Consider the following 19,951-nt stretch of genomic DNA (forward strand, 5'->3'; position numbering starts at 1 on the left):
GGAGTGCCTTCGATCCCATAGGACAAGGACCCTCAGAGAAATACAGGGCTACCTCCCCATTGGGGCAGGGCCCACACCACTGGTTTGGCAAACACACGTAAAAAAGTCATTATCTTTCCTGACATGAAATCGACAGATCGCATTCAGTGAGGACAGAAAGAAAGAAGGGGTCCGTGTGTGCAGCATCTGAAAAATCCTGGCAAAGCAAGAGAGCCGTGTCTGCTGGGCCTCTGAGAGCAGAGGGCAGGGTGGGGTGGTTAGGAGCACTTTCTCCCAGGAGAAGCTTCACGAACCCCAGCACCCCAGAGCAGAACAACGACGGTCAGCGAGCGGGGAAGAGCACTTCGGCGACCCGGGAACAGTGAAGCGCCAGGCTGCGCCTGGGCACACAACGTCCTGGACAGTTAGGTTCTTTACCGAAAAGAGCAAAGCAACACGAGCAGGACAGTCAGGCGGCACAGCAGGAATCACGGGTTCAGTGTCTCAAGGAGACTCAGCAGACGCACGCGGGGAGGCCTAAGGGCCCCAGGGCTCAGAGCCGGCCTGAGGGTCCAGCATGTGGCCCAGCCACACAGCCACCCCCAAGCCGCCTGGAGGAGACACCCCACAGGGACCCAGCGTCAGCAGAGGGGGTCTCCTTGAGGAAGTCTGCACAAAACCATGACTGTGGGGGCCCCTGATGGTCACGGGGTGACACGTCCCTTGTGTGAGGTCACCTGAGGACACAGGAGGCCAATCACCACTGAGCCAGTGGGCTCCTGCTCCCGCCCTGGAGTTACCTGGAGAGAGGAATGGCCTCATGCCCGAGAATGGGTTTAACAAGCACATCAAAGAGGAGTTTTTACTTAGGTCTAAATCATCTGGAATAATCCCAAATTACGTTCATCAAAATCATGTTGGCATTTGTCGATTACTGTCGATTACTGGCAGAGTTGATGGAGGCTGACCAGGGGACATGGCCTGTGTGCCTAGGTGTGGGGAGGGAGGCGCGGGGAGCCCGCGCCTGTGGGGGTGGGTGGGTTAATGAGGGGTTCTGAGCCTGCACTCCAGGTGGGGTGCTGGAGATGAGGGGACAGGGAGTTGTGGAAACTAGCCCCTTTTCTCGCAGGAGCAAGATAGCAAAGGCTGGTGTGTGCGAGGCTTCCCTCTCCTCTTTTCAGCCTCAGTTTGGGGGGGGGGGGGGGGGGAGGGGGGGGTGGGGGGGGAGGGTGTAACCAGTTGCGGAGGAGGAGGGTGGCGCTGTGTAGAAGGGAGAGCCTGGATTGGCCGGGAGGAAAGGGGGAAGGCATGATGGAAGGGGAGGGAAGGGGAGGGGAGAGAAATGGGGGAGGGCGGGGGAGGATGGGAGTCAGGACAGGGAGGGCTCAGGCGGTTGAGGCTGGGGAGGGAGGAAGCCAGGCTCCGGAGTGAAGCCAGGAGTCAATCGGGAGGCAGGGAGAACCGCGGGAAGGAGCGGGGCCTGCCTGCTGGGGAGTTACATCCAAGCTGAGGAGGGGCTCCCTGCCAGGCCAGGGGCCCACAGCCCCCCAAGCGCTTGAGGCTGACATTGCACAGGGACCTATCACACTCAGCCACCTTTCACCAGGAGAAGAGCTATGACAGCTCCTACTGCAGCGGTCACAAGTCAACATCCTGTGGCTCTCTGCTGGGTCCCAGGCTAGTCCGCCGGCCCACAGAGTGCAGAACAACGGGAGGTGTTCCTGGGGAAGTCCCTCGAGGTCGTAGGCACTGCCCTCCCAGCAGCTGGCATGTACCCCCTCCCCCAAGCTTCCGCTGGAAGCTGCAGTCTGCTGACTGCGGCCACTGGACCCCACGCCTCCAGCCCCAGCAGCACAACCTCCCATCAGCCGACCAGACACGAGTTAAACCGGAAAACACATGTCTTTCCTGCTCTGGCTGAAGCCCGCTTTCGGCAGGGAAGCCAGGAGTCAAAGCTAAAACAGCAATGTCACCCAGAGCCCGTGGTCAGGCTGGCAGCGAGTGCAGGTGGTCCCCACGCCTTCTCTTGGCAGAAGACAAGGTGGCAGTGGGACAGGAGAGCAGGGACGGGGGGCACTGGGGTGGGGGGGACACTGAGCAGACACTGGTGAGGAAGCGTTAGTGAAGCGCCATGCAGCAGCCTCGGAGTGAGTGCCCACCACTCCGGGGGCCACTCGCAGAGCCCACCCCGGGTGCCCAGGGCGGGAGGCAACAGCACATTGCAAGAATAAACCCTCAGGTCTGGATGTGGATGATGTATGGGTAGAGGCTGGGCACTTTCTGGACAGAGCACACCCCCCAGGGCTTCCACTGTCCTATAAACCACCCTCTCCCCAGCACTGCCAGCTGGGGACCAGATGCCTGCTCTCACAAGCCATCCTTTTCCCCAGGGGTGGAGCTCAAAGGGGCTTGAATCTCCTGCTCCCCAGAATGTTTCAACATTTGCCTACGGCCGACCAAGAGAGGCTGGTGGAGCAAGAGGGCTGTGGAGAAGGGGGGCCGAGCCTCAGGATGCCGAATCTGCACCCAGTTTGGTCACTTGGAAGATCCCGCCAGAGCTGATCAAGTGGGCAGGCAAGAATGAGGATGCCAGCCCCGAATCTCAGGGATGCATCCAGTGGGGACGCAGGGAGTCCCCAGGGACACCTGGAGGCAGCCAGATGTCAAAGGGCTCCAAGCAGCATTTCTGCCCCCCTCAGCTGCGGGCTGCTCCCTGTACTTTTGTTGGGCTCTTTTGCATCTGGAGCTTCCGCCAGGGGTGGAACTGGTTTCAAACAAGAGCCAAGAGGCTTACGAATCAGCTCATCCCTCGCAGACCTGCAGGAGACAAACGGGAGCAGAACCTGGTGGCCTCTGCTTGTCCCGAGGCAGGAGTATAAAGACCTTGGTGTGGGCCAGCTGTTCCCAGTGGAGCCCCTTAAAGGGAACCTACCCAGATGATGGAGGAGCTGGTGTTAGAGCCCAGTCTCAGGTGCCACCACCTTCAGCTCTAACTCAGATGGGCTGTGGGGCTCCCCGTGACCGGGTGCGACAATGGGGCTGGGAGGACCCCGCTTCCAGGAAAGGGTTGGAGGACCAGTCACTCGATCTGCCCATGCAACAGGGCACCCCTCCTGGAGCCGTGGGTGCAGGGCGTCTGGGCTGCGTTTACTTGGGGACCCGGTAGGCTCTGCGCCTGAGCATGGTTTATTCTATGCAATGTCTCGCAAGTACAAACACTCATGCCACTTCTCAAACCCGGAACCACAGCTGGAAAGTGTGACAGTACTCACACTGCCGCCTCCTGGCACGTGTTTGATATTATCCTTTGAGCCACACTTGGACTGGACGTTGCTAAGATCCAGCTTCTTATTAATTATCTGCACCTTTGACAGCCAGAAAAAAGGATCAGTGACACACCACACCCAGACGTGTCTGCCCGCACAAACACACTCGCTGCCTGGCTGCAGGCCTGGGGAGAGGAGGGCAGGCTGATTCACACCTCCCTGGGGAGCATTCCAGAACTGTGAGTGGTTGGAGATGGACCCCACCTTACAGCCCTGGGCTTACAAAACAGATCATCAGAAGTGGCTCTTCCCTTTCCAGGAGGATTGCAGTAGGGCGGCCTCCCCCGTCAGAGAGCACCTCGGAGGTGGGGGTCCACCAGGTTGAGATGGAGTGAAATGCTCAGTTACATTATTGAAGGTGAAGGTGAAGGTGAAGTCGCTCAGTCGTGTCCGACTCTTTGCGACCCCGTGGACAGTAACCTACTAGGCTTCTCCGTCCATGGGATTCTCCAGGCAAGAATACTGGAGTGGATTGCCATTTCCTTCTCCAGGGGATCTTCCCAACCCAGGGATTGAACCCAGGTCTCCCGCATTGGAGGCAGACGCTTTAACCTCTGAGCCACCAGGAATAAATAAAAGGTCCTCACTGTGGCCTCACTCACACACCTACCAGACCCATCTGAACATGCACCGAGACCTTTACCTGGCTGTTCTCAAGTCTGTAGGCACTGCAATCTCCTGCAGGTATATTGTTAAAATCCCAGATCCCACTCCTGACCTTAGACTCTCAGGCTTCCGAAAAGCTCCCCTGGTGTTTCGTTCCTGTTCAAGAATCCCTGACTTCACGGGGAGGGCACAGGTAGATTTATGGAGAAGGTAAATCCAGACCCCCTTCAGGGAAGGCCTGTGTCTCTTGGGAAGGCAGGGTGAGTGCCCGCCCTTCCATCCATCGGCTGGTCCTCAGCCATGAACCCCCAGGCGCTCAGAGGGAACAGCGCTCCCAGGCACCCTTCCCTAAGTTTCCCTGAGCAGGTGAGGGGATGGTAGAGACCATACCGTTTTTCTGCGAGGCTCCCTTTTTTCCAGGCACCACGGAAAAAGTGTGAGGCTATTAACATTCAGCAGGGGGTGGGGGTGGGGGTGGGGAGGCAGATTTTTATCCCATTGTCTGTGTATGAATACATAGAGGAGGCGAGCTGAACTCCATGATTTGTCTTCGAGGGTGGTGATCCATCATCACCAGGGGTCCCTCATTAGAAGGCTCAGTATTTGCAAACAGGAGGCCTTAGTTTTTATCAACCGCAGGTATGAACAACTGCCAACTAAAGTTCCCAATGAAGTACCAGCACATCCTCTAAAATTCTGGAAAAGTGGCAGTCGCTGCCGGGGGGCCCACTAACCCTGAGGCCGGGGGTGGTCAGAGCCTGGGCCTGGCTTATCTCAGGAAATGGGTCCCAAATCTGACCCCAGAGCCGGCCATCAGGGGTCCACAGGTCCTCAGCCAATGGAGGAAATAAGGACGTGATAACAGAAGTTATCATCCTACCATTTTGATATTAAAATGACCTTTTCCTCCAGTATTAAAAATGACTTTCCCTTCATTAAACTGTTAATTATTAAATTACATTGGTAATAGATAATATTTATTTTTCGTATCATTAACCTGGCAAGCTAAATACAGTAATTTTCTCTTAGGCTCCATCCCTGTTTTTTTCCTTACTTTCATTGATCTGGATTGAAAAACCTGGGAAATACATGTCTAACCCACCTCTTTGTTTTCTTTTATGTTCCTTTAAAGTAAAAAGCTGTGTATGGTTTTCATTAAGTAATAAAACTATGTTCTTGAAAAACAGAGGTTCAAGACAAGTTTTCTGGCTACTCTAATACAACCACTACTGCATTTTCTTATACTCTTGAACTCTCATATATAAAAATAAAACTACCACTGTAGACACATAAATGTGTGCCTATATATTTTATATCTGTCTTTACCAAGTATTTGCCATGTTCTACAGTCATCAGAAGCATTAAAAAAATGTCCTATTCCCTTTTGTGTTATCTATGCTATCAGATATTTATATTGATTTCATTTTAAATAATACAAACAGCCTCACCATGGACATCATTCTACAAGGAGTTTTTCCCATTTTGCGGATTATTTTCATAGCACAAAGTCCCAGAAATACAATTTCTGGGCCAAAGTTATAAATACTCTAAAAACCCCACACACAGTCCTCCAAATGGCTTTTTAAAGGGTCGGATTAATTTCTCCTGTGAGCACTGGTGAGAGTTTCACTATATTGCCACCAGCATTGTGCAATTAAAAGAAATTGTTTTTACTTCCTTGATTTCCTGCATTATCTTTATTATTAAAATTGTTCCTTTGTCCTTTTTTGTTAGTAGTTGTATTTATTTTTCTAGCATACAAATGCTGATATTTTAATATACTTCCTTTGTAACATTTCTTCCTCTGTAACTTCTCTGGTTTTTTGTTTTTTGGGTCGTGTCACCGGGCACCTGGGATCTTAGTTCTCCACCCAGGGATCAAACCCGGGCCCCCTGCATTGGATGCGTAGAGTCGCAACCACTGAACCACCAGGGAAGTCCAGCTTCTCTGGTTTTTAAGTGTAAAGACCATCCCTCATCTAGAGGCTGGATAAATACCTAATTCCATGTCACCCTTTTCGCCTGCCACCTTACTGATGAAGAGGCCATTTAAAACCCAGAGAAGTTCAGTGACTCTCTCTAATCAGCGACGGAATCCACACAGGAATCTAGATCTGGGTGTTTCTGCGGCCACGGATACCTATGGAACAACAGTTTGCCTGAGTTGTCCTCAAGCCTGTTGTCTCATAAGCTAAATAGAAACAAGACTCTCTAGGTGAACGGTGATGTCTCTCCTCCCAGCAAGGAGACAGTAGGCGGCACCTCAGCCCGGGCTTGAGCTGAGATGAGGAGGTGGAACAGGTTTTCTCGCCTGCTTCATAGGGAGTTGCTGTCACCGTCTGCATAATGTCTTTGAATCATTTTGTCCCGCCCTCAAATTTCAGAGCCCCACCTGCACTCCTGCTTTGGGGATCATTTTTTATTCATAACTTTCCACCAAATAAGTTCCAGAAGCAGACTTGCCTACTTTCACAAGAGAACTGGAGCAGTTTAGAATTAGAAAGCACATACACACACACACACAAAATAATAAAACAAGAAAATTGAAAAGACAGTTAAGAGAAGGGGAGGTCATCAGGACTGTCAATTATAAGGCTGATCATTACATTTGGCTCTGTGGAGAAGGAAATGGCAACTCACTCCAGTATTCTTGCCTAGGAAATCCCATGGACAGAGGAGCCTGGCGGGCTACAATACGTGGGGTCACAAAAGAGTCGGACAAACTTAGCGACTAAACAACATTTAGCTCTGAGCTTCCGGGAAGTCAAAGCAAAAAGGGAAATGTGATGGGTTACATAACTCTAATCTGACAAAGAACACTGACCAGTTTTGCAAGGAGGATAGCCTTGTTTTCTGTACTAATCCTTACAAGAAAGTCATCAAATGACTCAAGAGACATAAAGCAGTAACACAATGTGCAACAGACACAGAAATGTTTTCTCCAGGCTTCTTCTTGTTCCCACAAAAAAGGCAACAAACTTTTGTGGGATTTGGCAAGAGACATAAGGATATTTAGCAAGCAGGCCTGAATTACTGTTAGTCCTCAAATTAAGTCAACACCCTTTATAGAATGGTAGATTTACAGAAAAGAAAAATAAAAAGGGCAATGGCTGTCATTATGAAATTGGAATCCTGAAACTTAAGTTCTCAACTATAGTAAATGTGTGATATTGAGCCTCCGCTCCGGGCAGACACCGCAAATAGCCAAAGGGAAAAGAAATGTTTTGGAAGCTCCAAATTTTGATCCAGGAGACCACTAGTCATGGGACAAATTCCTGTGGTCAGGGTTTGACCCTGGAGGAGAGGTTGGGGTGGCATAAGGCCGGGAGCAGGTCCATTTGGGTTTACTCCATTTCCTGGAGAACCTGAAATGGTTCCAAACCCACATCAGATCTTGTTCTGGTTCTGTTTGGGCTCAGATTTCTCGAGGTGCTCCAGATGGCCCAGCCCTCCCTCCACCCTCAGCAGCTCCCAGGCTGCCCAAGTGTCCTTGGGCCGTCCCTGGAGGGGCCTGTCTCCAGCACTGTCTTGTGCTGGGCCCGGCTTGGCTTCACTAGAGCCAACAGGCCCAGTGCTAAGGAGTAGGGGCTGGGATGTTCTGGAGGGAATCTAACCTGGGGTGAGCACTGGACACCCATGGCAAGCCTTCTCTTCAGGTCCAAAGTGGTCAGCTTGAGAACTGACACTGGAGATCAAATATTAGGGGAGTCATTTCCATAGACAGGTGAGCCTGGCGGGCTGCAGTCCAGAGGGTCACAAAGAGTGGGGCACGACTGCACACACAGAGCACCCCTTTGCAACTGTTTATACTGCTCCTTTAAACAGCGACTGATCCAAGAATCTTTAAAATGATGGAATTTATACAAGTTTTTTTTCATAAACACAGATGCTGTGGACGGGGAGAGATGTCCAGAGGGTCTCAAGGCTGCCCCCCAGGAGGGGCCCCGCCTGGTTCTGCACAGCCTGACACCTCAGGTCAAGTTCAGCTGAGTCCCTGGCCCTGATCCAGGGCAAGCAAACTATCCTAGGTACAGACTCACTTTATTTACTCTGCATAGAAGTTCTACACTTGTACTTTTAAAAACGAGACTTGAAACTTTGTCAACAAATGTAACAAATTTTTAAAACACTTCAGGGCTCCAGAGCCAGACACTTATAGCATGCTATTGCCATCTTGTGGCCATCTGGAACATTGCAGCTCAAGCCTGTCCAAGCCCTGCAGCTCTGGTGAGTTTCAGGCCTGCATGGGGGGCCTTTGCATCCAAGTTCCTGGCTTGCACATTCTGAGGAAGTGACTTTAGCTCCATCTGCTCAAAGCCAACCAGACCATGTCCCATGCTCTGGTCATGACTCTGCAATTCCCTTTCCACCTTGGAAACCACAAGTATCCCCTGAGTTCTCCTTACCTGGCCGCCTCAGCGCTGATGAACTCCTTCTCTCTCACTCTGGGAGGTACCTGGGACCTCTGCTCTTCACTGACCCCCTAGAGAGGCTGCTGAGATTGGTGCTGCCCTAACCTCGGCTGGGTCCACACTCACCCTCTTACTCAACACCCTCTCCGCGACTGACTGTGGAGCCTGAGGCTCTGCTGGGGGGTTCCCTCCACTCTCCCTTTGTCTTCTCCATCCTATGCTGTCTGCACACAAGAGACCCACCAGGGACCTCCCTCTATCAGCTGTTAACTCTCCAAAGCTCACATGTAAACAAACAAAGCTCCACCCTACCCCACACTCCTCTGCCACCCCAGCTGGTGCCAGTTTTAGCTTTATTTTGCTTTCGTTCTCAGGACTCCAGGTGCAGTTTCCCCAGAGTCTTTCTCAGTCTGTGTCCCCAGCAGTATATGGGCGGGGGGTGGGGGGCGCCGGGAGCGGTTCGGGCCGGTACAAGAAATGTCCTTTTAAAGACTTGATGATGGTCCTAAACAAGGATCTGTCCTGTCTTCTCTGCTTTGTTGGTGATACTTGTGTCCAAGACTCCACAACGCAGGTAACCCTCAGTGTGGGGAACCCTCACTGGTGCAGCCGGCTCCTCCCTCCTGCATAAACTTCCCTGGCCAACCTCTCCTTTTGCCCCTGCTTAATCACCTCAGTGTCTCTCTCTCCTGCCTGGGCCTTGGGGTAGGAACTCGGCACAGGGCCTGGCACTCAGAGGTGCCCCAGAAAAGGAAAGAAGGAAGGAATCAGTTTTTGATGCTATTGTATGCTCCATTTTCTAAAGTTATTTCTGTCTTCTCTTTGTGTATTATTTCTTTGCTTGTATTCTTTTTTCCCACCAATAAGAGCATAATTTATATGCTGCAGTCAATTTAAAAAAAATTAAAGCATTTAAAATGATGAATTCCTTCTAAGTATAATTTGGGGGCATTGCCACATAATTTATGGCATTTGTAACCAAGACACTTGGAAAAGGCATTTCTATTTCTAAACTGAATGAGCAGTGACATAGGAAAATTTGATTTTTGAGCATTTGTGGTCATATTAACAATATGCATACAGTGAAGTCTGTGTATCACACTGAGGTTAGAAATGAGCAGCAATTTCTGCTTCTCTATATATGTATTTTTCTTTATGGACTAAATAGATTATTGACACATCTGAACTCTTAACAACAGATAAACCCTTTTCCTTACAGTTTGATTCCTCGTATTTGTTAATTTTTCCTTTTCAATTATATGAACTATGTCCTTTTATTGTTTTTATTTTACTAATAAAAACATAGATATTTTACTAATATCTACTGTGACACTTCCAGTCACAACTGTATTTCTATCCAGTTTTTTTTTTTTTAATTCTTTTTGATTACACTGCACAGCATTTGAGATCTTAGTTCCCAGACCAGTGGAAGCACAAAGTCTTAACACTGGATCGCCAGGGAAATCCTTCCATTTTTTTTCTAATTAGATATGGTTTCACTATAAAAAATTAAGGAAGAAAGGTAAAAATAGAGAAAAAGAATCAGTCACAATTTCTCTGAGCCACTATTAGCATTTTGTCATATTTGTCTTCTATACATGGCTTTTATACAGGTGGTAGATATAACCTACAAAATTTATACAATTTTGTTTGTAACTTATTTATAGCATTTGCAAAGATAATTATTAATGACTGCAAATATTTTATAGTATGGCATCACTATTATTTCTAATTTAGACTTTTGAGTTGTTTTGTTTTGCAATTATTAATAAAGCACAATCTGCATTCTTGCGCATGAAGCTTTTTCTGAATTTAACGCCTTCTTTCTTTCCCTGATTTTGAGTATACAGCATTTACTGTACATCAAGTGTGAAGCCAGAGGGACACAAAGATCTCAAGGTGACCTTCAATCTAGTCCAGAGGAAGGGAATATGAGATCCTCCAACAAGACCCATTGATTTAGCAGAATTAAACTGTGAAAACTGTGAATAATCCTTTATTATATCCAAAAGGACTGCAGGGATTCGCACCCTCATCAGGATAGAAGGATGTTAATTTCGTATCGCTTACACCTGCAGTGGGTCCTTTTTGTTTTTTTAGGTGTTTTAAATGCTGGTTCTTTGTGTCTGAACTCCCCCCTCCATGATCCCCCTAGGAATATCATTGGGACAGACTCTGGGGAGGGGGTGCAGGACCTAGGGCCTGACCTGGGCTGGGTCTGAGTCATCTGAGGAGCCAGGTGCTTGGAATCTGAAAATAGCAGCAGGGGCAGGACCAGAAGAGGGTAAAAAGAAAAAGAAAATTAGCCCCAGATCCAGGGCTCATGGGAGGCTCCAGCAGTCAGGGTTGAGACCAGAGGTCAGTAGGTAAGAATTCAGGGACACGGGGTTTCAACCTGGACTGCTGAACCCCTGGGAACGCCTAGGGTGGCCCCCTCAAGACTTTCAAGGTTCATGGGAAGGCTCTGGCACTAGGCTTTTTAAAAAACAAGATCTGTTTTCTTTTTAAGTTAAATTTTAGGTTGCACTGGGTCTTGGTTGCTTCAAACGGTGTGTGTGTGTGGTGGGACTATTCTCGTGGTGCACAGGCTCCGGGCACACGGGCTTAGTTGCTTCCTAGCTTGTGGGATCTTCCCAGACCAGGGATCAGTACCCATGTCCCCTGCATTGGCAGGTAGACTCTTATCCACTGTACCACCAGGGAAGTCCAGGCATTAGGATTTTTAAAAGAATCCTTCCCTCTCCCTACCCCAGATGATTCTCCTCTGCAGTCACAGGAGAACTGCTGCTCCTTCCTCCCCTTCCCAATTCTGGTGGATCCAGCTGGTGAGGTTAAAGTGGCCAAGTGATTACTTGAATTTTCCTTTAAAAGTAATTTTGTTCTGGACTCTTCATGTTCACTGTAGCAAATCATGAAATCAGAGAAGAGTATGAAGAAGAAAACAGACATTTTACATTTTTTTTCCAACCAACAAGTTAGACTGATGTGCGGTTTTCAGTCTCTGCAGGTTTATAAACCGGTCCTGCGCCTCCTTCTTCAGCGTGTCACCTACTGGGGAAGTTGGGTTATTCTTTAGACTCTTGAAGTGCTGTCCCTTTTACTGTATATGCTGGGCCGAATGAGAGGCCACAGGGACCCAGAGATCTCACAAGGACCTCCAGTCCAGTCATTTTTTTCTTTTAATTTTGGCTGATCTCGATCTTCGCTGTGGCACGCAGGCCTCTCCTATTGCCATGTGCGGGCTTCTTGTGTTTCAGGGCACAGGCTCCAGGGTGCACTGGCTCAGCAGTTGAGGCACACGGGCTTAGCTGCCCCGCAACATGTGGGATCTAAGTTCCCCAACCAGGGATCCTCTGCATTGGAAAGTGAGGTCAGTCGCTCAGTCATGTCCGACTCTGCAAGTCCATGGACTATAGCCTGCCAGGCTCCTCTGTCCATGGAATTGTCCAGGCAAGGATACTGGAGTGGGTTGCCATTTCCTTCTCCAGGGGATCTTCCCGACCCAGGGATCGAACCTGGGTCTCCCACACTGCAGGCAGACTCTTTACCATCTGAGCCACCAGGGAAGCTCTTGGAAGGTAGATTCTTAACCACTGGACCACCAGCAAAGTCGCCAGTCGAGTCACCTCAAGAGGCCTTCTGCATGGATCGATCCCAGGGACCTTTTTTCCCCTTTTGTTTTCTTTTTTATCTATTTTTTTGTTTTTGTTTTTCCTGGAGATTAATCTGTTGATCTTTGTTGTTGTGGCTCAGGTTTTCTTTGTTTCACAGTTTTCTAAGTTTTGCATGGAATTTACGAGGATGCTGTTACTCCCCTCTCGGCCACTTCCCCACATCTCCTTCCCCAATAAACCCAAGGAAAAGTCATTTTTCTCCTTTAACCATCAAGTCTGTAGCTGTGGATAAGCATCTGCAACCACGCGGTACAGCCATAACCTGGGGCAGCCTCTCCCTTTCCATCCTAAGCATTGAGTCACTGGCCCTCAGGCCACTGGACTCCTCTCCCTAACTGACTGGGCCCGGGCAGCTCGGGTGCGAGGGGTGGGTTCCTCCCTGCTCAGCCCTGTCACTGCTGCTTCAGCAGGGTTTCGAGAATGGGGCCAAATGCTGTCCAGACCCTCCAGGCTGACCTCAGGTGAACTCGGGGCTGACGGGGTGCAGCCCAGGCTGGAGGAGCTGGTGTGTGCCCCGTGGGCAGGGAGACGCTGCCCGTCACAGCCTCCTCTGGCCGCAAGCGCACTGGTCACAGCCCCACGGTCTTCTCAGTGGTGCAGAGCTGGCCGTGTCGGGTTTTGTTTTTCAGTTTTCCAAACAGAGGCGAACACTCTGTGCCGTGAAAACAGGCCACACGTGGGACAGCCACAGCGCCGGGGGAGGGGTGCAAATGCCAGTGGGAAACATCCCATCCCCTTGGAAACCCTCTCCTTGGGGGTCCCTCTGGCCCAGAAGCCTCACCAGGAATCAGCTTCAAGCCAGTTGCACCAGAGCCCCCTCCATAAGGAGACAGGCAATGTGTCTTTAAGTAGCACAGCAAACACTGCAGGGAGGTCAACACTGCTCAGGCCCAGTCTTGTGACCCAAAGACCCCAAGAGGCACCCAGACCTCCCTGCTGGGCAGGACCCTTTGGGCCCCAAGGATGGGAAAGGCCAGCAGGAGGCCCTCAAGCTCCACGGGGAGCAGAGGGCAGGGTTTCAGGCAAAGGCCACTGGACATGGACCAAAGGCCTCTGAGACCCCTCCCTCCACGGTGACCCAGGCCCCAGTCAAGAGCGATTAATAAAATCAGGAGTGCAGAGGCTGGGCTGGGGGCACTCTGGACTGAAGGGACACATTGGCCCTTGCCCACCAGGAGGCGCTCTGCTCCTGAAACAGTCCAGCTGAGAAGGCTCAACACAAGAGGTGGGGGTGGGTGTCCTCGTCCTCTGCCCCCCACCACACCCTGTTCTCCCTGCTCCACCCCTTCCCTAGTGCTGGGGGCAAGGAGCGCTGTCATGGTCTGAATTGTGTTCCCCAAGTCCACAGGCTGCAGCCCTAACTCCCAGTACCTCCCAACGGGACTGTGTTTGGAATAGGGTCTCTAAAGAGATCATTAATTAAAATGAGCTCACTGGGGTGGGCCCTAAGCCAACAGGACTGGTGTCCTTATAGGAGGTGGGACTGGGACATAGTGACACCCAGAGAGGGACCAGTGAGGACACGAGGGGAAAGCAGTCCCTGCAGGCACATGAGACAGGCCTCAGAGGAGACCAGCACCTTGACCTTGGACTTCTGGGCTCTATGAGGAATTACATCTCTGTTGTAAAAGCCACCCAAGTTCGTGTTAGCTTTTTTTTTTCTTGGCGGCACCTAAGTTCCCTGGGCACCTAAGTTCCCCAACCAGGGATCAAACCCGTGCCCTCTGCAGCAGAAATGTGGAGTCTTAACCACTGGACGACCAGACAAGTCCCCAGTTGGTGGCATTTTGTATGTCAACCCTAGGAAACTGACACAATGGGGGAGGGGGTCAAAGAGAGGAGGAGGGGTCCAGGCTGTGCCCACACCCAGGCTCTTGGAAGCTCATTTTCTCCACCTTTGGGAGACCCAGAAATGACGTGAGCACCCATTTGTCCCTGGAAGAATCAGCTGTTCAAAATGATATCACGAATTTCCCCAGAACTGGGACTTAAAACACATATTCAACCAATGCCAGAGACACCCACCTGTACACTGGTTGTCGCATGGTCTCAACCACAAGGCAGCTGGGGAACCCCCTGCAGGCACCCACTTTGAGAACCCCCAGGTCGTGGGGCTAGCACGCCGATTGATCCCATCAGCAGGGGCTGAGGTGACCGGGGGAAGAACCGGTGCCGTCTCTCCCCTGAGCTGGTACTGACAGAACTGAACCCTAACCCACCGTCTTTCCTTCAAGAGGTCGGGGAGGGGCCTATGCTATGGGGCAGGGGCGGGACCCAGGCTGGTGGGGGGAGCAGAGGGGCTCCCCCGCCTCCGCCCCGGGTGTACATTACCGCCCTCCCACCTCGCCCACCCCCGCTCCCGGCGCCCGGGGCAGACGCACGCCCAGCCTGTCTCGCACACGCCTTTACCTTGCCGCCTCCTGGCTGATGCTTCAGGTTTTCCGTGGAGCCGATTTTGGACTTGACGTTCTTCAGGTCTGGCATGGGCCCGGGGGCGGCCTGCAGGCGGCTCTTGGCTGCAGACGGCGACTTGGGGGGAGTGCGGACCACCGCCACCTTCTTGGGCTCCCGGGTGGGCGGGGTCGGCAGGGAGGGGGTGCGGGAGCGGCTGCCCGGAGTGCCTGGGGAGCCGGGGCTGCTGTAGCCGCTGCGGTCCCCGGATTTCCCAGATTCACCTGGAAAGGAAGGCGGGCGTGAGGCCAGGGCCCAGGGGGGCGGGAGTCAGAAAAAGGGTCTCTGTCCTGCGGTCCATTCCCAGAGTCAGGGCTGGACCAGGCCTGTAGGAACAAGGTCGGAAGTTCAGTCAATCCGGCGGGAGGCTGCCCTTGCCTCCATTTCTAGAGAAATGTCCCCTCTTCCCAGCCCATTGCTTTGGGACAAAAATATTCTGCTTCCCAGGAAAGCAACAGAGTGGTCGCCAAGGACCACTCAGGACTACTTCCCAGAGGGGAGCAACTCTGCCCAGTGTCCCTGGGGTCGGGAGCGGCTCCAGCCAGCTGAGTGATCTCAGACAAGTCGCTTTCCTTCTCTGAGCTCAGAGGAAATAAATATAACGCCGACTGACTGAGGCTGGGCAGGGATACCCTGGCCTTTGCCCTGAATGAGGGTAATGCGATGGTGGGCCAGGGTCTCATCTGGATCCACTGGACTCTTTATTTTTTGAATTTATTTTTAGTCGGAGGGTAGCTGCTTTACAGTGTTGTGTTGGATTCTGCTGAAGGGCAGCGTGAATTAGCTATAAGCACAGGAAAAAACAAAATGCGAATATCCCCGCCACACATCCCTCCCCTCCAGGTCATCACAGAGCACTGAGCTGAGCTCGCTGTGCTACATAGCACCTTCCCACTAGCTGTCTTTTTTACACATGGTTCCGCTGGACTCCAACCACAGGGTGAATTTTGAGCTGTTCATCAAGTTCAAGGCCCCTTCCCCGCTGGACCCCTATCCAACGTCCCAACTTCTCTCTGGTACCTGGGTTCCAGAATGGTATGCCTGCATCGTGTCCATCAGTCCCTGGCTTTCCAAACAAGCCGTGCAGCTTCACAGCCCCCCTGCCCTCCCCAAGAACGCCCTCAGCGAAAAGGCGCTGCCCAGCAGATAGCGGTGAGCCTTTCCGGACACAGGGCAGAGGCCACGCCCTCCAGGAAGGTTGCGGAAGCCGCCCCTCTCCCAGCTGACCAGCCCTGGGCTCCTAACATGAGTCTCTTCCTGCACTCTTCAACCCCCCGTCACACTTCCTGGTTGGCTATTCTGTCTGCCTCTTGGATTCGTGTTTCAACAAATGTGGCCCAGGCACTCATGCTTCGGGATCCCGAGAGCCGCCACGGTGGCGGTGGCGGGGGTGGTGGGAGGAGGCGGGACCTGTAAGATACAGATGCCAGGCCCCCGTCCAGGCCAGATAGGATAGAATCTCTAGGGGCAGGGCCTGCAAAACTGGTGCTTCCCTTGCTCCCAGGGATTCTAAAGCAGACTCCTGATTCTTGATTCTTGAGTCTGAGAGCCACTCTGCTGGACGCTGTGCCCAAGTGGCTGCCTCACTCCCCTCCATTTCTGAGGGGGGCCGATGCCCCCCACCACCCAGGAACCATGTGTACCAAACGGGGACCTGCTGGGCCCCAAGCAGGAGAAAGGGCAGCTCCCTGCGGGAAGCAGTGTCTTCTCTTGTCAAAGAGAGGATGAGCACGAGATTCTTGGTTGAATCTCCATGTCTGTTGGAAATTCCTCAAGAAGTCAAGCTCTGCAGCAACAGAACAAGTAAAGCCTCCAGGCTCAGAGCCCCCCCGCCCTCTGACCCCTGGCACACAGGCTGCCTGGTAGACCCCAGGGTGGTTTCCCACCCTTTCTGCGCCACTGAACTATAGAGTGACCTCTGGCAAGTCCCTCGACCTCCCTCCCTAAGCCTGTGTACTCATCTGGAGAATGGTGCCAGTGGCCGGAGCCCACAGGACAGGGTCCCAACCACTCGCCAGTGTGACCTCCTCCTAACCTGGTTAGGGCGGGTCCTGACTCCAGCACCCGCTTCAGCTTGAGGCACCTGCTCCCCTGGCCTCACCCAGAGCCCCCGGCAGACGCCAAGAACACGCAGGATTAGGATCAGGAGTGCCCATTGGACAGACACATCTGCACAAACCACGCGAGAAGAGCAGGAATTCTGCCTGTTCCAACTTCAGGGCCAATGTGGGAAGCCTACGTTTCAAAAGCAGGTCCTCCCGGCTCTAACCCCGCCCCCTCCCCACACACAGCCAATCAACAAGCTGCACGTGCAAAAGGCATGACCCCAGCTGGGCGAGGCAGGCTCAGAATTACCTCTCTCAGATTTTGCCCCTGCAGGGGGTGGTTTTTTCTGCACTTGCATGGTCGCTTAAAAAGAAAAGTCCACAGAAGCCTCATTATCATCAAGCTTGAAAAGGCCTCAATGAGAGTTTTTGTTTTTATGCAACGGATGGGGGGAGGCGGGAATGGGTCAGGGAGCAGGAAACAAGGTCGACTTGGGGGTGGGGTGCTGTCCTCTCCAGGGCCCTTAAGATCCAGAGAGAAACACAGGTTCTTGCTTCCAGTTATGACTCCAGTTGCATGAAGCAACTGGCATAATGTCAAGTGAGGAAACGCAGGATCAAAAATCATATATGAAATCCAGTCAGGAGTCTGTGAGTTCCCCCTGTATCATATGCACTCTATACATGAGGAAAAACCCGGTCTTCCCTGGAGGTCCAGTGGTGAAGAATCCTCCTGGCCAATGCAGAGGACACAGGCTTGACCCCTGGTCCAGAAAGATCCCACATGCCACTGAGCAAATAAGCCTGCGCTCTGCAACAAGAGAAGCCACTGCAAGGAGAAGCCCATAACACCACAACTGAGTAGCCCCACTTGCTGCAAGTGGAGAAAGTCCGAGCGCAGCAAGGAAGACCCAGTGTAGCAAAAACATAAATAAATAGTAATTAAAAACATAAATAAACCCTATGGGAGAAAGTCAACCAGTGGGCCTTAGTGAGCGGGTATCCATGCAGGCCCCACCCTAGGCAACCTTGATAAACACCACCGCCAAGATATGCAGGAGACCAGGACTCTGGGCAGCCACCCCTGGGGCCAAGGAGCAGCAGAGACCCTGGGGTGCTGGCCCAGACCTCACACATAGCCCGTCTAAGATCCACAGGACCCCTGAGTGCTGCCCTGGATCAGACACCCTGAGTCATGCACAGTCTAAACCCAGGTGCCTGGGACAGTCAGTCATCAGGGCAGTGGGAATGGTGGACTCAGCCTGGCTGTCCCCACTGGAAGCAAAATGGCTTGACTGGAGCCTTGGCTGGTACTCAGAACCCAGTGGGTTTTACTCACAGGAGCCCAGGAGATGGGCCCAGCCTTGTGAGTGCTCAGCTAAGACCCTTAGGCTCTGTCAGAAGGTCCCTAACATCCCAGCAAGTTAGCAGGGGCTGCCCCCTATGTGAGGTCACCCATAGTGTCCCACCCCTCACTGGGGGCTGAAAATCACCTCCCGGGGGGGTGGGGGTGGGGGTGGGGGGGGGGGGCGGGGTGTCGCGGCATTCGAGAAGCTCAGAGAAGCCCCTTCTCCATCAGTTATTAGTTATTAGTATTTTCCTCATGCTTAAAAGTCTGGTTAGACTCAGTCATGCAAACTCTCAGAGCCTTGATTTCCTCATGGTAAAAAGTGGGGATTCAATATCTAGCTCAGAAAATTAAAAGAATTAGAAAATGAACATTTGATGCTTCCTGAACCACAGGCGTCAGTTGGCTACCAGAGGTTAACCGTCAGGGCCTCCATGGCGAGCTCTCCCCATCCCCACCCGCCAACTAGGATTCCAAAGAAAGCCCTTCTCACCAGTGCCTGGCGAGGTCTTCGGGGTGGGAGTGGTTTTTGCTGGAATCCGGGTGGCGTTGGCCTGGCCTTTCTGGCCCGGAGAGGCTGCTCCCCGGGGTGTGGCGATCTTCGTTCCAGGCTTACCATCCGCCCCCTGTAAACCAATGCACAGTAGAGTGTTTTTTTTTACAACTGGGAAAGGTTTCTGCCACCTGGCATCAATGCCAGCTCCACTCTACCAGCTTGACTCAAAATGAGGCTATGATTGGGGTGATGCTCTGCCAGCCAAATACAAGTGTCCCTTACCATGACGAAGATACACAAATCCACTGCCTCTCCTAAACTGAGTACCATTTCCTCCTGGGCAAACTGTTTACATGAGTTATCTGCACAAGTGGAGCCAATGTATTTCATAAAAAGTCAACAGAGCTCATAGCAATGATCGAGGTCAACATCCACCACCGTCGGCAGGCAGGATGTCTGAAGACTTCCTACACCATTCTCTGGCTCTCTTATGGGGGTTTATCTGCCTGGTGGTGGTTGGTTTCAGAGGCACGTGGAGACACAGTTTGTTGAACCTGACCAAGAGTGCTAAGAGAGCTAGTCCCATCCTTCCATTCTCTCTCAAACAGGTCTCAGGGTTCAGTAACACCTCAGGTGTGCTAAGAGCCCTTGGCGGGTGAACAGCAGCATCAATTAGCAGATGGGCCAAAGGTGGAGTACAGGCGCACAAGTACGGTCAGCTGACCAGGGGCAGTGACCTTGACACATAACACAAACTCAAAAGAGAATGACGTGACCCGGGGACCACGAGATGGTTCCGGAGGGAGTGAGCTACTGGGACAGGTGTGGGTGCAAGGGCTGCTGTCCAACGCAAATGAGGGCAACCCGGGAGCATCCCTGAGTTACTAAAGCCGGGAACAGACCAAGGAAACCCACAGTGATTTTCAAACCAGGGTCCCCTCCCGTGCCTTAGGGGATGAAGGGGAGTTGAAAAGCAGAGTCCTGCGCCTCCTTTCCCCTGTTTTAACCAGAGAATTTTAACTGTTCTACATGTGCTTCTAGGTGAGAGCTTATCTAAAGAAAGGTCTTTGTGACTAGAAAAGCATACTTTTGAAAACTAAAGCAGAGCAGCCTGATTCTTTCCAAAGGTGGGTTCCTCTTACCTTGACTTTCATCTCCTTTGCTCCAGAACTGCCAGTTCGGGGTGTGACAGAAGAGACGTGTTTAGGAGAGGAAGATGGCTCTGGGCACACAGCAGGGCTGGAGGGTTTGATCAAAGGGTCTGAGCTACCAGGAGTGGGGCGTTTGGGGCTAAGGCAAGGCCTATTTTTCAGGGTTTTAGCGGAAGAAGGTGTGGATGGCTTAAACATAAACATAAATAAAATCAAAATAAAAGTCAGCACATAGGAGAAAGGTACAAACTGAAAAAGGACACTAACTAAAAACAAATAAGGCAGATAATGGTTTAAAGGTATGATCTCCAAACCATGTGGATCATTTACCCTTAACAGTCCTTGTCAGGAAGACCAGAAAGTCATTCATCAGCTAATGCATTACTACGACGCTAGCATATGATGTACATTATGAAACTTACATATGGCAGAGCTGGGGAAAATGACTGACGTGTTGGTATGT

At 51.8% G+C, this 19,951-nt stretch overlaps 1 protein-coding gene across 14 annotated transcripts in view; it reads right to left on the minus strand.

Annotated features, from left to right (window-relative positions):
* The window catches only part of MAPT (microtubule associated protein tau), a 122,591-nt gene that overhangs the window by 10,891 nt on the left and 91,749 nt on the right, over positions 1 to 19,951 (minus strand). For 4 of the 14 annotated variants that reach the window (XM_040245048.1, XM_040245052.1, XM_040245051.1 and 1 more), the window contains 5 exons: positions 19,480 to 19,677; positions 18,335 to 18,467; positions 16,804 to 16,857; positions 14,407 to 14,672; positions 3,252 to 3,344 (listed from right to left, as the gene is read on the minus strand). In XM_040245048.1, the coding sequence (XP_040100982.1) occupies positions 3,252 to 3,344; positions 14,407 to 14,672; positions 16,804 to 16,857; positions 18,335 to 18,467; positions 19,480 to 19,677 (744 nt within the window). The remainder of the gene's footprint in view (positions 1 to 3,251; positions 3,345 to 14,406; positions 14,673 to 16,803; positions 16,858 to 18,334; positions 18,468 to 19,479; positions 19,678 to 19,951) is intronic. The other 10 variants (XM_040245055.1, XM_040245054.1, XM_040245050.1 and 7 more) reach the window with 5 other exon arrangements.

This window comes from Oryx dammah, unplaced genomic scaffold, assembly GCF_014754425.2.
Source record: "Oryx dammah isolate SB20612 unplaced genomic scaffold, SCBI_Odam_1.1 HiC_scaffold_8, whole genome shotgun sequence".
NCBI classification, from domain to species: Eukaryota; Metazoa; Chordata; class Mammalia; order Artiodactyla; family Bovidae; genus Oryx; species Oryx dammah.